At 36.2% G+C, this 14,580-nt stretch overlaps 1 protein-coding gene across 3 annotated transcripts in view; it reads left to right on the top strand.

Moving 5' to 3' along the window:
* The window catches only part of AKT3 (AKT serine/threonine kinase 3), a 151,500-nt gene that overhangs the window by 109,940 nt on the left and 26,980 nt on the right, over positions 1-14,580 (top strand). For all 3 annotated transcript variants that reach the window (XM_088161335.1, XM_088161334.1, XM_088161333.1), the window contains 2 exons: positions 1,170-1,292; positions 3,118-3,246. In XM_088161335.1, the coding sequence (XP_088017461.1) occupies positions 1,170-1,292; positions 3,118-3,246 (252 nt within the window). The remainder of the gene's footprint in view (positions 1-1,169; positions 1,293-3,117; positions 3,247-14,580) is intronic.

Here is a 14,580-nt window from a genome sequence, read left to right as displayed (position 1 = left end):
GCTTCTTTTTATTGGATAGCTTTTGGGTTTTTTTTTAATGTACCTTGCCATTTCAGAATTCTCATCTATTCGATACGTTATGCAGTGGGAAAAAAAAACAAACCCAAACCTGCGTGCATAGTTGTTGCGGATTTCATTGTCTATGTTTAATTTATAAACAATAACATTTTTAAATTTCCGTTTTGTTGAGTGTTTGCTGCTGGGGTGAAGCCAAAAACATTATAACATGGCCAATTTGGTCTTAAGAAGAATATAGAAATATACTCACTAATCTTGGCTTGAGGAATTACACAAACTTGCTTAAACAGTAATCAAAACTCGCCCTTTTAGAAAACATTTGAATTGAATAGCTAAAATGTGCTTTTTTAGATGTTTTTCCAGGTTCTGAGGGTGATGTTTTATCCATTAAGATACTGACAAGCTTACAGAGCTTCATCTTACACTTTTTCACTGCAGCTGAAATTACTGGCAGTACATAATGACTATTATTTTTTGCTGAAAGACTTTAAAGTGCCTGCAAAATGCTGTTACTTAAAAAGTATTAAAGAAGAGACAAAACACCCAAACCAATATTTACATTGTAGCAGAGAAATACACTAAGTACATAGATTTGTTTTTATAAGCCCTAAGCATTGTTGATTTGCTTTTTCTAGTGACTACTACTGCTTAGCAGTATGAATGTGTGGTTTGTAAAATGACAGTTCCCCACTCAGGCCAAGTGTATTGAAGAACTAGATCTTTTTCAGCTCAAAGAAAAGTGGCTAAAGGACTGACAAACATGAGGCAGAACCAAAATCTATATATTTTAGTGATATTTCTCAGTGGCTTAAAGCTAAAATCTGAGGAGGTAGCAGAGGGAGGAGTACAGAATGATGCTGTTGTGTACTTCTTTTTTTTTTTTCCTCTGGTAACTGAAGGTTAAATGAGTAGCAAGCAGAATGCCTTAAACAAGATTGGTATATTGATTAAAACGCTGATTTAACAGCTCGCTTTCTCCCTTTGGAAACCTGGAAAAGATAAGCCAGCTGCTGTCTAAGAGTGCTGAGTGTCCACTGAGAGTACACTATCTATCATCACAATATGGTGATGAGAGGTGTTTTATGTTTGTGTTAATTTCCCCCACTAAATCAGTAATTATTACAATCCTGTCCCTGCTGTTTACCCTGCAGCTGTTTTTCCATTTGTCGAGAGAGCGGGTGTTCTCAGAGGACCGCACACGCTTCTATGGTGCAGAAATTGTCTCTGCCCTGGACTATCTGCATTCTGGGAAGATTGTGTACCGTGATCTCAAGGTAAAAAAAGAAAGAAAAAAAGTAATCAAATTTTTGTTTTTGCTGAGACTATGGGGACAAACACAAAGTAATTATAAAGTTGCACTATTCAGAGTTAATGGGAAAAAAAATCTGTGTTCAGTTTTAAGTTCTGTGTGTGCTGGAGGAAGTTGATATAGTAGTCTCTAGATGGGTACGTTCCCTGACTTTAACTTGATTATGAAATGAAACAGGATACTGTAGTAGCAACACTTGAAGGAGATTGAAACTTCTGATCCTCATGCTCCCTACCCCCTGCCCTGTTACTCAGAACTTAACTTAGATCTCAGCACAAATCTCAAATACAATTCTCTACGTCCCCAAACAAGGGAAGTGGTGAATTGGAGCACTGTCACTGCATTCTTTTTATCTCAGCAAAGAGGTGTTTCTGTATGCATTGGAAACATTTAAAAGAATTCAGAATACTTCAACAGAAAAAGAATTTATCTCAGGATTTATTTCAAAATTATTTTGTCTTTTGTATCTCGGGAAAGATTCCTCTTATTGGAATGTAGTTTGTTTTAGATATGTCAGTGTATACACTTTCCTGGTAGTCTGTTGCTCCAGGTGCTCTGTGACACACTATGACCATGTTCTACAGAAAAATAACCTCTGTTTTCAACAGGAACGTTTTCTAACTTGTGTAGGAGGAACATCTAAAGTCCGTGATGAGACAATTTTATTTCTGTGTCAAGCCTTTAATTTCATGTACAGGAAATTGTGCTTTCCTGTTGTACGTGCACAGTAGTGGAATTCATTCATGCAATTCTTTGTACAGGAACCGAGGAGAAGGAGGCAATGGTAGGCAAGTTCTGCTCAGGGAGGCAAACAGAAAACAAAATACTGAACTACCTGTTTGTAGCAGAATCTGTTGTACTAATGTGAAATGTTGTGAAAATATAGAATTGTCTGGTCAAGGAATGATAGATGATAGTTTTTTATTTAATTTCTAAATAATAAGGAAAGAGGAATTTACATAATTAATCTTCTATTTCTCGTTTTGTCTACTTTGCATTTTCTTTGTAGCATACCTAGGCTCAGCAGGAAATCTCTACCTTTGATTGTATTTCAGGCTTTATGCAGACTTAGAATGACAGGGCTATGGTTGTTCTATGTTTGTATTTTCACTACATAACTTGTAATTTGTAGAAAACCAAACAGTTTTCTGTTGAAAGTTGTTAAGAATGTTTTCCTTAGTTTCAGTTCTATCTGTATTTTAAGTACAGCTAATTAAAACCTTTTGGGAAAGTGTTATTAGCCATTATTCTGAATGTTTTCACATTTTGAAGCAAGGGTCATATATTTAAAAAGCAATGCAAAGCATGCAAAGGTATATATTCACAATTTAAGAAGTGTCCTTTGCAAGTAGACAAGGAGGAATTTACCTCAGGGGTTTTTTTATCAGTAGCTACCCTATCCCCAGTCTGCAAAAAACTGAAAAAAAATTGAAAAGGTTCTGGAAGTTGGAGGTATTTTAAGGATTTATGGATACAGGCTGTTTCATGACAGTATAGAAGGTAAAAGGTATCTTGATCAGTGGCTGTCATGTTAGAGCAAAGGAAACCTCTGAAGTCATTGACCTGAGATTTACTATTGTAAACTGTATTAAAGTATTAACTAATTATGTAACTTGTGTGGCAGTCAACACTATTAAATGCTGTAATATAGTAGATGCTGTATTTTTTTTCAATTACAAATGAGTTACATTCAGTTGCAAGGAATAACTCCTTTTTTACAAAATTGATGTTATACATCAATCGGTCCTGTTAAGAAATACTAAGGGAATATTTTTCTCCCCAACACACAGTTAGAAAATCTAATGTTGGATAAAGATGGACACATAAAAATTACAGATTTTGGACTTTGCAAAGAAGGAATCACAGACGCAGCAACTATGAAAACATTCTGTGGTACTCCCGAATACCTGGCACCAGAGGTATGATTTAGAATATTTTCTTATAATACTGTATAAAATGCTTCTTTTCCATTTAATTTTAGACTGACAGTCTGCCTGATTAATAATCTATAGCTGTTATTCAGAATGGAATGTGCTGCTATTCTTTGTGGTGATTGTATATAAATTGATGCTCTGCTTCTTAGTGTTTAAAAAGGCTTCTACCATGCGTTTTCCTTCTCATGTTTGCCTTCCTCTGTTAAAGTTTTTATCTTCCGATGATTTCTTCAAAAATAATCTTCCATCTGTCTGTCACTTGGAACATATGATCCTGCTTAACTGAGCTGTGTAACTAGCATTTATATAGCCTCAGTGGAGGCGAGGGGGAATAGGAGGGTACTGAGTTTGATGGGTTTTATCCGAATTCCCCGGCTGCAGGGAGAGGGAGTTGGAATTTTAGATATTTCTGGTAAAAGCAATTGAGTGTATAGACCTCAGAACTGGTTGAGGTGGGCACCAAAACTGGCTGTTTCCTACTATGTAAGCAGAAGTGGCATCCCAGAGTATGCCACCTCATCTTTCCCATTAGCTGGCACTCAAGCACCACACTCCTCAAGGATTGAAAAGAAGATGGACATCAAGACATTGCTTTGGTTCCCCTTGTGTTTTTGCTCTGCCTGGCTTCAGTCAACAGTACTGGTTGTGGTGCTCAGAAATGTCACTCTCCCTCTCCTCAGGGGCTGCCAAAAACAACTCCAGTACTGATATGAAAGCCTAATTTTTTACTTAATGCTAAGAATTCTGTGGATGCTGAATTAGCCCTTATTTCCACACTTGTCAGCATTCAAGATTTCTAATTGACACAGTACACACCTCATACTGACATAACTTTCTAGTCAACCTAAAGGGCTTTAAAAGGCCCTTCAGTCCTACCATTTCTTCCTACCATGAAGAAAGTTTTAAAGAGTTTTCAGAGGGATTTCCCACCTCTTGCAGCCACTCTGCACTACAGTAACATCTTGCTACTATGTATTGTCTTTGAAGAACAACTTAGTTTGAAGGGAGGAGGCATTGATTAGACATAGGTCTTTATTCTCTTATTTTCAGCAGCACTGAATCCTGAGTAGCAGCCACAAGATCTGGAGCCTGTTTCAACAAGCAATTTTGGTTGCATTTTGGTTTTTATTCTAAACCTTGAAATTAAGGAATGTCAGAGAAACAAGTACACATCACCTTCTGGATAGTGCTGGCTGGAAATAAAAATTTTTGGGATGGCTAGGGTATACGGGTTTGAGAGCCTTTCTAAATCTTAAATTTCAAGTCCCTGTTTGCAATCACAGAGGAAATTGAAACTGCTAATAGTTGGCTGTAAGTCAATATGGTAGGTAGAGTTACTGAACCCATTTTGGATGGTAGCAAGGTCTTTGGATACAGTCTTTTTCCAACAGTAAAGGAAACATCAGTATTTTTAGAAGCTGCTAACTTTCTCTTCCTCCCTCTAGTACTATCTTCCTTGACTCTTTCAAAAACATGTTAGTTCTCTTTCATCAAACTTCATTTTAGACACTCAGCACAAGTTACTTGATCCAGTTTGCTTTTCTATTCTCTAGAAGCCCCACTTTTCTGCTCTACCTCCCATTATGAGTGTTTTTGGAGACCCGCCCTGTAAAAATCTGTCTTGAAGGAAATTGATTCTTCATTAACCTTGGGAACAAGGGAACTTATTCCCTTTTCCCTCAGAGATAAAGGGTTTTGAGCAAGCCACCTAGACAGGCTACTGATATGGCATGAGAAGACTCAACACCTTTACCTGGATAGAGACAATTGTATCTGTTTTTGGCAGGGCAGCTGACTGATAAAGGGACCATCAAGAGCCTGGGTCCTCCAGTCTATTTGTGGGCGTGTTTCAGAGAACAAATGCTCAAGAATCACTTCTCTTTGCAGTTCAGGCCACAGAAATCATTTTCAGGTGCCAAAGATTTACTACCTTGTGACAAACCTCAGAGTATGAGAACCTAATGTTACAACTGGACTTTAATCCTGTTACCACACTGAATTCCTGCCTGTCTATCCTAAGACAAATGGCAACATTATTTATGTTTTGTCTGGTCATAGTAAGTTTAAAGGCAGATACCTTTTAGCCTTTCTTTAGAAGGAAGATATTAATTCTCCAATTACCAGGAGAAATCAATTCATTATCTGTCCTTTTAATAATGTCCTTGCACTGTGTCAGCTGTGTTGGATGCATCCCTTCTGCAGGTTTTTTAGTTCAGTTTCTCATGTACTTTCTGGCTGGTGGTAGAGAAGACTAGACCAGTGTACTGTGTAACACACAGGGGCAGCCTGAGACTGGTGCCTACCACTCCAGGGGGCTGCTGACTAGGAACACTGCACTGGTGGGAATCTATACCCAGCCTGAAAACTGACTTAATATTTTCTTTTGTAGTGATTGTGGTTTCAGTTCCAAACTTGGTTTTCCCAATGCTTTTTGCACCACTGTTTGAGGCATAGAGTCCTGCTTACTATTCCATCTTTTTACAAAAACTAGGTTTCAGTTGCTTCCAACAGTAAAAAAGGGAGCTAGTTAAGACAGATGGAGGTGTATTTCCTCTTTGCACGACAGTCTCTGAGGTGAAGGTATCGGTACAGAATTATTACCCAAGGCAATTTCAGAATTACTCTTGATCTGTAAATTAGCCTACCTGTTGCTGCATTTTCCTCATAGACATTATGTTTCTGAGATCAAAATAGTCCTTCTGACCCTCTGTTGAAAGGACTCTTTCATCTCATATTGATAGGGCCTCACCTCTTGTATAGGACCTGATACTGATTGTGTAGATAATTAGGAGATCCAGAAAAATGCCCCTGTCCATGCAGAGATCAAATGGATGATGTGCCACAGAAAAAAAAATTATAATGAACTTGCTATGTTAGAGTCAATTTTCATCTGTGGAGGTAAAATTCTGCACCATCACTGATTTATCATTTGTGGAACCCATATGGAAGTTAATGTGTAACTTCACCACACACAGAGCTGTTCAGGGTGTGCAGGGCTTCTTGCTAAGTGGTCCATAAGTTCATTCCCTTTCTATTCTCCTCTCTTAACCTTTCCCTGTTATCCAACACCAGTTTTCTATGGTCTAGGGAAAATTAAAATAGCATTGACTGTGTTTGTCTTGCATCACTATGTGCCGAGCATAAAATATAGTCGGGTATAAACACATCCTCTAGGAAGAAAATAGTTGCCACTGCCAAATAGCAGGGTTTATATTTGTTAACAGTACAGATGTACATTTGTCACACTTAGTGAAGAATGAGCAAGTAACTTTTTTTGGTGAAATTATATAGTTTTTTGAGAATAATTTGGTTGTATAATAGTGAAATTACCCTTATCATCTGCAGTAGAACTAACACAAGCCTAATTTTTTTGTGTGTGTTTAAGTGTAGTGGTAATAGTTAATAATTCCCTCTGCTGTAAGAATCTGTGGTGTTCCCCCTTTAAAAGGTATAAAATATGTTACAATTTCTCACTTAGTAGTTTTTCAGGACAAAGAGACTATTTCTTAAAAGTCTGTTTCCGTTGTTGTTCTTCAAAGTAAGTTGTCACATTAGGGATCGTTGTGGTGTCAGAAAATATTCATAGTCCAATGACAAAAAGATGAATTGTGATGTAGGTAACACAGATGTATGCTTGATTTTTTTTCCAAAAAATGCATCTTTTGCACTTTAGAAGTGGAAAAGGCAGGACAGGACCACATGCCTTTTACAGGAAGTATCACTTGCTTAAAAAAGAAAGAGTAAAACTGAGAAAGTTCTTGTCAATACACCTGTGAGTCCTTTAAAAGCAGTTTGGATTTTGATAGTTTTCAGTTGACTGTCAAGGACAAGACCTGCTAATAAAGATACAGACTGGTACAGACTTCCTTAATAGAACATTCAGGAAATGAAGTTACTTGGGCAGAGAAGTAAAATTTCTTTCTGGTCTGATAATTTATAAGGATGTTTTCTTGGACGAAATAACAGTTTCTGGATCTCTGTATTTCAGTTCAAGTTCCTAGGACTAAGTGCACAGTCTTTGTTATAGGAGAGCAGTCAAATGTGGCACTAAGTTTTGGTGTCATGGGAAAGACAAGTTTTAAATACCAGAAATTACTTTTGAAGTTTTAAGTCTTTCTAATAACAGGAGAGAAGTTGTTTTGACTCTGAACAAGTCTGTAAGAGACTTCATGGATTTCATTCAAATGACTCTTAAAAGATGATCAATGATGTATAGGTCTATTCTAATAACGGGGAAAATAGGATATTGTTATGTTTTATTGGCATAAAAATACAGATTAGCTGGATGAATATGTATAAAAATGGTTCATATGTACAGATTAGATGGATGCATTCTTGTAACAGTTGCACTTTATTTGAAAAGCAAACTATTTCAATGTAGTTTATTCAGTTACAGTCACTCAAAGGTATGTGACAATGAACAAGGAAGGAGCAGATTCATATCCTTTACCCCTAAACAAGAGAAGATGTGCATGTCCTGTAATTCACTTTAAAATAAGACCAGCGAGGATTAAGAAAATATTAAAATCAATTATACAATGCTTATTTGGACAGTATTTTTTTTCAGTGATCATCCTTTTAAAAATGGAATAAGAGAGATCATGTGTAATCAATTGTTTCCCTGAGTTTTATCTCAGAGGAGTGAAGGATAGAACTCTTTTATCAAGAGGCAGCTGTTGTCTCTCCTCACACTTCATGTAATTTCTTACTTACAGTTGTTTCTCTTGGGAGGGATATGGCTTTGATATAATCTAGAACCTGGCCATCAAAGTTCAGTGACTGAATTTCAGCAAGGGAAAGCAGGCATGCTTATAACAAGAAAACCCACACTTTTTTCATGTTTTCAGAAATTGAAGTGAATTTTCTGAGAGTATTGCAGTTCATACAGATTATAAGAAGCTGACAATAGTGTCAGAAAAAGCATTTTGTCATTTGTGCAGCTATACTTTTATTTTATTCTTTTAACACCTGCTTGGATTGGATCAGGATATTTGCCAAAGGCAGTCTGGTAAATACTTTGGAGTGATGATCTGTGATGATCTACCACATAACTTGTCTGATACTAGTTGAAACTAAGTGCTATGTGTGTAGGCAGAGAGGGAGCTACTGAAATGCACTGACACAGGCTAACAACGGGAATTGATGTTTCCAGTTTTGCAGGCATCATGACAAAGCATTGTTCTTAACAGGGATTTTAATGCAGATGGAAGTTGCAATGCTTGTGTTAAAAGAGCTCTTTAAAGTGTTGGGAGAAGCAGGAAGGCACTTGTTAGCAAACAGCTTGATAAAAGCAGTCAACATTGTGGGTAAACTGAGGCAGGCCAGCTGAGAGAGGTCAGCAAAGGTGAGGATGTTAAAACTTTAGCTCACTCTACTACAGAGAAAATGAATTACTACATGGGTAGTGCAGCTGAAGCCTCTTTCCTTTCTCTCCCCTTTTTCCCTTTTCCTATGGGGTAGAGAAAAAAAATTTGAGTACACTGAAGAAAAGATAGTAAGGGAAACCAATAGGAAGGGAAAGAAAATTAATGAAATTAATGTAATGATATCACAGGTAGATTGATAGATCAGAAAACACAGATTAGAGATTAGAAGATTTTTCTTATGGGGAAAAAGGTGATTTTGGGCAGGAAAGAGAGTTTGGACTAAAGAGGATTCTGTTCTTTTGTTAATCTTTTCTAAGTAGGAACTGATAAGATGTGTTTCAGGGAGACACAAATGGCAGGAGGAATTGTTGAGCAACTTAAAACTGAAGAGAAGTTTGCTGAAGAGTTGTTTGGTTAGGAATATAGAGGAACTGAAGGACAGAATAATTTTTGTCGTGATTTATGCAATTTCTTTTTTATCTCCTTTTCTGTTGAATTTCATTTGAAGATAATTGAGGCATCAAGTAATGTGCTTTTTGAAATTCTATGCAACTTTTTATAAATAATAGGTATGAGCCATTATTTTCCACCCTAGAACTACTGGATGGAAAAGGGAATTTGTGGAAATGGCATAAATTAAGGGAAGGCTGCTGTTAAGATGCAACATGGATATGCATTCACAAGGTTTTAGGACTGGTATGAACTTCCAAGAGTTGGAAAAAAAGAGACAGTGGAAAAGAAACTTTATGTTGAGCTCGGTTTTCCATTGTGTCTAGAGGGCAAGTTCTCACTCATATTTTGTTACCTCTGGTAAGCACTAATGGAAGATTGATTTATCTAGGGGAAGGGGCAGTTCTTGTTTTTATTGTGCTTCCTTTTATTTTATTCACTTTCTTTAATGTTAACTTTTTCTTTAGAGAAAGGATAATGAGACACTCTACCAAATTGTCTGCATTGAGAAAACCATGCTGGTGCTCTGGTTCATATGGTTTTGCTGAAGACCAGATAGGCCTTGTAGTGGTGCTACTCTCAAAAGATAGAAAAAATTTCTGTATGAAATTCTCATAAAATTAGGTTAATGTATTTTTAGAGAATTGGAGGTAAATTTGTTTATCCAGCTTTAGTCTTGTTTTGTTCTTTTCCTGTGAAAATTGTATTGAGAAGTGCATTTACAAGCAGAAATGCTGTGTCATAGCATGATAGAGTCCTGGAAACAGAAACCTTTATCATTCAGCTTTTGTGCCGTGATGGACTTTTCCAATCACTTTTCACCTAAAGCTAGAAGCAGTATCTGCTGCATAGTTAAGGATTTACATTGTATTTCTCTGCATCTCTACCCTCAGCTTAGTGTCATTGTTTCTCCAGGCATTTTCTATGAGATTTCTTACACCCTTGTAAATATGAGAGTCCTTTATCCTTGTCCTGTGGTAGCTTGGAGAGAAGACACAGGCAGTGACTGGCCAGAAGTAGGCTGCTTGCAGCATCTTATCCTGTGCCTCAGGCAACATTGTGCAGACAGACTCAGTCAAGAGGGATGTGTGAACTCGTGTGGATACATTTCTGGGTTTTGTTCCTCCCTTTCAATACAATCTTTTTAGTGCTGAGCTAATTATGTAGTCTCAGTTTTACTGTTGAGTTAGAGTACCTGATCAACTTTCCAACTGTAAAACAGTTTGAAAATCAAATGTAGCTTACATGCAAGACCCAACAAAATTAGAAGTGTTAAGTACGTTTTGGCAGTTCACTTTTATTATGCCCAGTCCTCAAATGTACCAGCAGACAATCATCTGAATGTTAGTTATTTTTCACATGCTTATGTGATCACACAAAAAGTACATGCTAAAAAGAAGCAGATGGTGACAGATGGGGAAGGTTGAATAAGGTGGTTTTGGAAACCTAGAAAAATGCACTTCTGTAATAGTGTAAAAATAAAAATTCTTTGATCGCCAAGTTAGAATGAACAAAATAGAGTGCCCTCCCCACCACCCCCCCGAGAAAAAAACTCAATCCAAAACTTTACTGATAAAAAGAAATGGAACCTATGGGTGCTCAATATATATTTAGCAAAGTATGTTGCATAGTGTTGTTTTGTCCAAGGATAGAACATTAATTTTTATCCGCCAGAGACTTAGAACAGTGGTAGTTTTATTCTTTCTTTCTTTTAAAATGATGGATTCACATCAATTGTGTTCCATGCTCAAAGAATGCTGTCAAAAAGGTCATTCTTTACAGTAATACATTGGCAGTGTTGCAGGTTATGATAATATTTTTCTTCTGGTGCAACAAAAAGCTTTTAACCCTCTTATTGTAATGGTAAATAAATTACATGTGTAATGAGGATATCTGTAGGACCAGAGCTAATCTGTAACAGGCAGTATTACCTCTTTCTCATACAGGCAAATGTAAAACTAAGTAAATAGAGAAGGTCTAATCAAAAAATAATTTAAAAAAATCATCTTTTGTGTGTACCCCATCTAAGGAAGTGCCCTACTATAAGGGTTGAAGATTTGTTTATTCATTTGCATTGATTTAATGAAATCTCAACATTCATATCTATTGAGTTATATTAAAAAAAATAAAGTTCCTTTTAAAAAATTTCAGTGATGAGATTTATTTTATTCCATAAAATAATAAAGTGTCTAACCTGATGAATATTAATTGCCAAGTCTTCAACCAACACTGATGGCATAATTATTTTTTCTTTTTGTATTTCAGTAGGTATTTGTCTCAACTTATAGTATGAGGCATTACTGTTTCCTGGTGAGGCAGAATGCTTTGCTAAAAACCAAAAAGCCTGCTTAAAAACCAAAAAGCCTCAACTTCTGATAACCTGTTCTCATTTTCTTGAATGTATAGTTAGTTTGCTGAGTACCTGAACAGTGTAGTTATGCTGTTGTGTTTTGCTTAACTGATTTTTCTTTTGGCTTCAGAAGGATAGTTGAAATTTATTTTGTCTGTGTTTACCTAGATGCTTCATGCATAATCTGATTCTTAGCAGAGGCACAATAGAATTTATTTTACCTGTGGAAGAGTGGTTTAGTGTTGGCTTGTGCTCTTGAACAGCTGTCTGTTGTATATTTGGCAACATTTTGTTTCTGGGTGAGGACCAGTGAAGGGGGGGTGAGGAGGAATAGCATCTCTGCCTGAAAATATTTTCCCTTCTGATTTATGGGAGATTCACAATATGGAATTTTCTCTTTACACTAGAGTTCCAACCCTCAGATTATTTTTTTATATTGTGAGGAAATGAAAATGCAAGGAGTTGTTTTACCTTGAAATGCTCTGATCTCATGAAAATTCAAATTTGTTCTTTTTTCTGTTTGGTTATCACTTACCATATTTTAGTGTCCCACATTCTGTCATCTTACGATCCTAAGTCATCAAAAACGCTGGTGACCTGAATTTGAGCATTTTTGTCAGCTTGGTATTGCCAATGGGCCCCTGAGATGAAAATGAGGAAAGGTAGACAAGGCAGGGTATCCAGAGCAGAGCATCACTTATTGGCAGTAACTGGTACCAAGATCAGAACCTGGGGAGCATTTAGATGAGGGTAGGAAAACATTGCTTTGTTACACAGACAGAAGAATTGCTGCAACATCAGATAAATTAGCACAAAAATTTGACTTTCTCCTGAAAGAAGATAACCAATAATGTAATAAGAATTTGTGTTGTCGTGCTACCTGGGTAATCTCACAAGTCACAAAAATCAGCTGTCCACGTGCAGTATCAGACTTCTCAAGGGAAAAGATGCAACAAATATTAAAAAATAATAAAACAAACAGAATACTAGAAAAGAGGTTAGCTCAACACTGCACATAAAAAAACTTTTGTACTCAAACCAGAATTTTAAAGCAGAGAGCAATTTTCTAATAAAACACTTTTTTTTTGTAAAACAAGTATTTTGTAAAACAAGTAAAATTCTTACAAAGACTCTCAATAACATTGCTTGAAACTTTTTCATTAATTTTCATTTAATTGATACAAACATTCTTTCCATCTCACCAAAAGCCTTTAGTTTTTCTGAGAGTAATGAAGCATAAACAAAAACTGAATGCCATTTAACATCAGTAAGTATTCAAAGTAATTTCAGGAAGAAAGAGCAACTACAAAGACATATCACAATATTATAATTATTTGTTGCTTCTTACACATCTTGCATCTTATGGTGGTGTATGTTTTAGAGACTGCTGCTAGTGCAGTGATAATTAATATAGATATGAGCAGGTCTGCAGATTTTCTTCTAATGGTAGAGTTATGAGAGACAAGTGCCATCTTTTTGTAGGCTGAAATGATATTTTGCTTTTATTTGCTGCTCTTCTATGAAAGATGTCTTTTGAGAGGTCTTTTTAATGTGATGTGGTTGTTTCCTTGGCTTTTTTATTTTCCAGTGTTACCATTGGTTTCTTACAGGCCTTGTTAGAATACTCTTTTTCATGTGCAGTAACTTAACTACTTTTTTCTTTTATTTTCTTTTTTTTTTAAATTTTGAATTCTACTGAAGTCTGTCTCTTCTAGGAGGTTAAATGCATTAATTAGTATTGCATGCTCTTTACCCTAGGAAGCTTTGCTTAGTTCACATTTATGCCAGAAGATACTATTTCTGATTTGTGCCAACAAATGCAAAAAAATTGGTTTGGTTTGCTATGTATTCTTAAGGGTACATAACAAAAAGCTAGGTGAGATGGGCAAAATCTTGAATGCAAAAATGTTATAGGAAGGTAGTTTACATTAGGGGCAGAAGTCAAAGAAAAGTGCAAACTAGATACAAAATGGAGAAAAACTACCTGCAAAAATTAGAGCAGTGGAAAATCTCAGCTGTGTATTTCCCAGAGTATCTATAACCTTGACATTTTGTCTTTTTAGCTGTGTATAATAAAACCAGTAATCATTTGTTTAAGTGGGTTTTTTTTCACTATTGATGCAGCAACACTTCACTTTTCATACCAAGATACAGTTCTAGTAACTGAATTGTATAATTTTTGGTAAGCATAGCCTTCTGCAGGATGGATTCTCATATATCTGGATGAAAGTCTGTGTCTATAAAGAAGTGGATATTACCTTTGTTCTTTAGTGTTAGATTATAAACTTTCTCATTGTTGTAGTTGTTACCACAATTGATAGAAAGTTCTAGCAAATACACTTTCTAACTTCTGTTGAAGAATACGTGGGTGAATATTTGTTAACAGACCAACAAGTATTGCAATAAAAATGTGTGAAGGGTTACCAGGAATGATTAAGGAACATACACTCCACCTGAACTGTAAGGTTAATTGAAAACAGTTTTTCCCCCCTTAAATTAACAGTGCATTGGTGTATCCAAGTTCTCAGTTTTCTTTCACAACATAGGTGTGCAGACAGTTTGTTTAGATGTTTAAATATTTTCCCATCTGTTCTGTCAAAATTATTGATTGAGCAACAAGCTACTTCTAATGTCCTATCTGAAGGTCTATATCTAATGGATTAGGAAAAACATGAATAGGTCAAAAATGTAATGGGTTTTCCAGTAAGTTGCCTTGATTATCTAGCACAAAGTATGAGTCCGATATTTTGATATTGTTCTTCTAGAGATAAAACCCAGTGTGGGAACCCTTTGTATAGGATTGACAGTGAATTTTACAAAGGCTTTCATGCTCAAGGTGACTGCTAAAATTGTCTGTGTTTGCAAAGTCTAGAAGTTGCACCAGTTAATTACCAGTCTGAGGTGTGGGGAAATACACCTCTGGATGGTGGGAATTTCTTCTGTATGACCAAAGATCTTCCAGACCCTGCTCATCAGGGATGTTGTATTTCAAGAAAATGCCATAAAGACAGGATTAAGGGATTTTCTGCATTGAGCTCAGTTTGTCTGAGGCAGTCACACCTCCTTCAATGCTCTGTGATTAGTAAAATATAGGAGAATTCTAGTTTCTACCTGGGGCAAGTGGAAGTGACTGACTTAAGATGGTCACAGTCT

The sequence above is a fragment of the Sturnus vulgaris genome, chromosome 3, assembly GCF_052056855.1.
Source record: "Sturnus vulgaris isolate bStuVul1 chromosome 3, bStuVul1.hap1, whole genome shotgun sequence".
NCBI classification, from domain to species: domain Eukaryota; kingdom Metazoa; phylum Chordata; class Aves; order Passeriformes; family Sturnidae; genus Sturnus; species Sturnus vulgaris.
The sequence above is the reverse complement of the archived record's forward strand: the minus strand, read 5'-3'. Positions and strand labels throughout refer to the sequence as shown.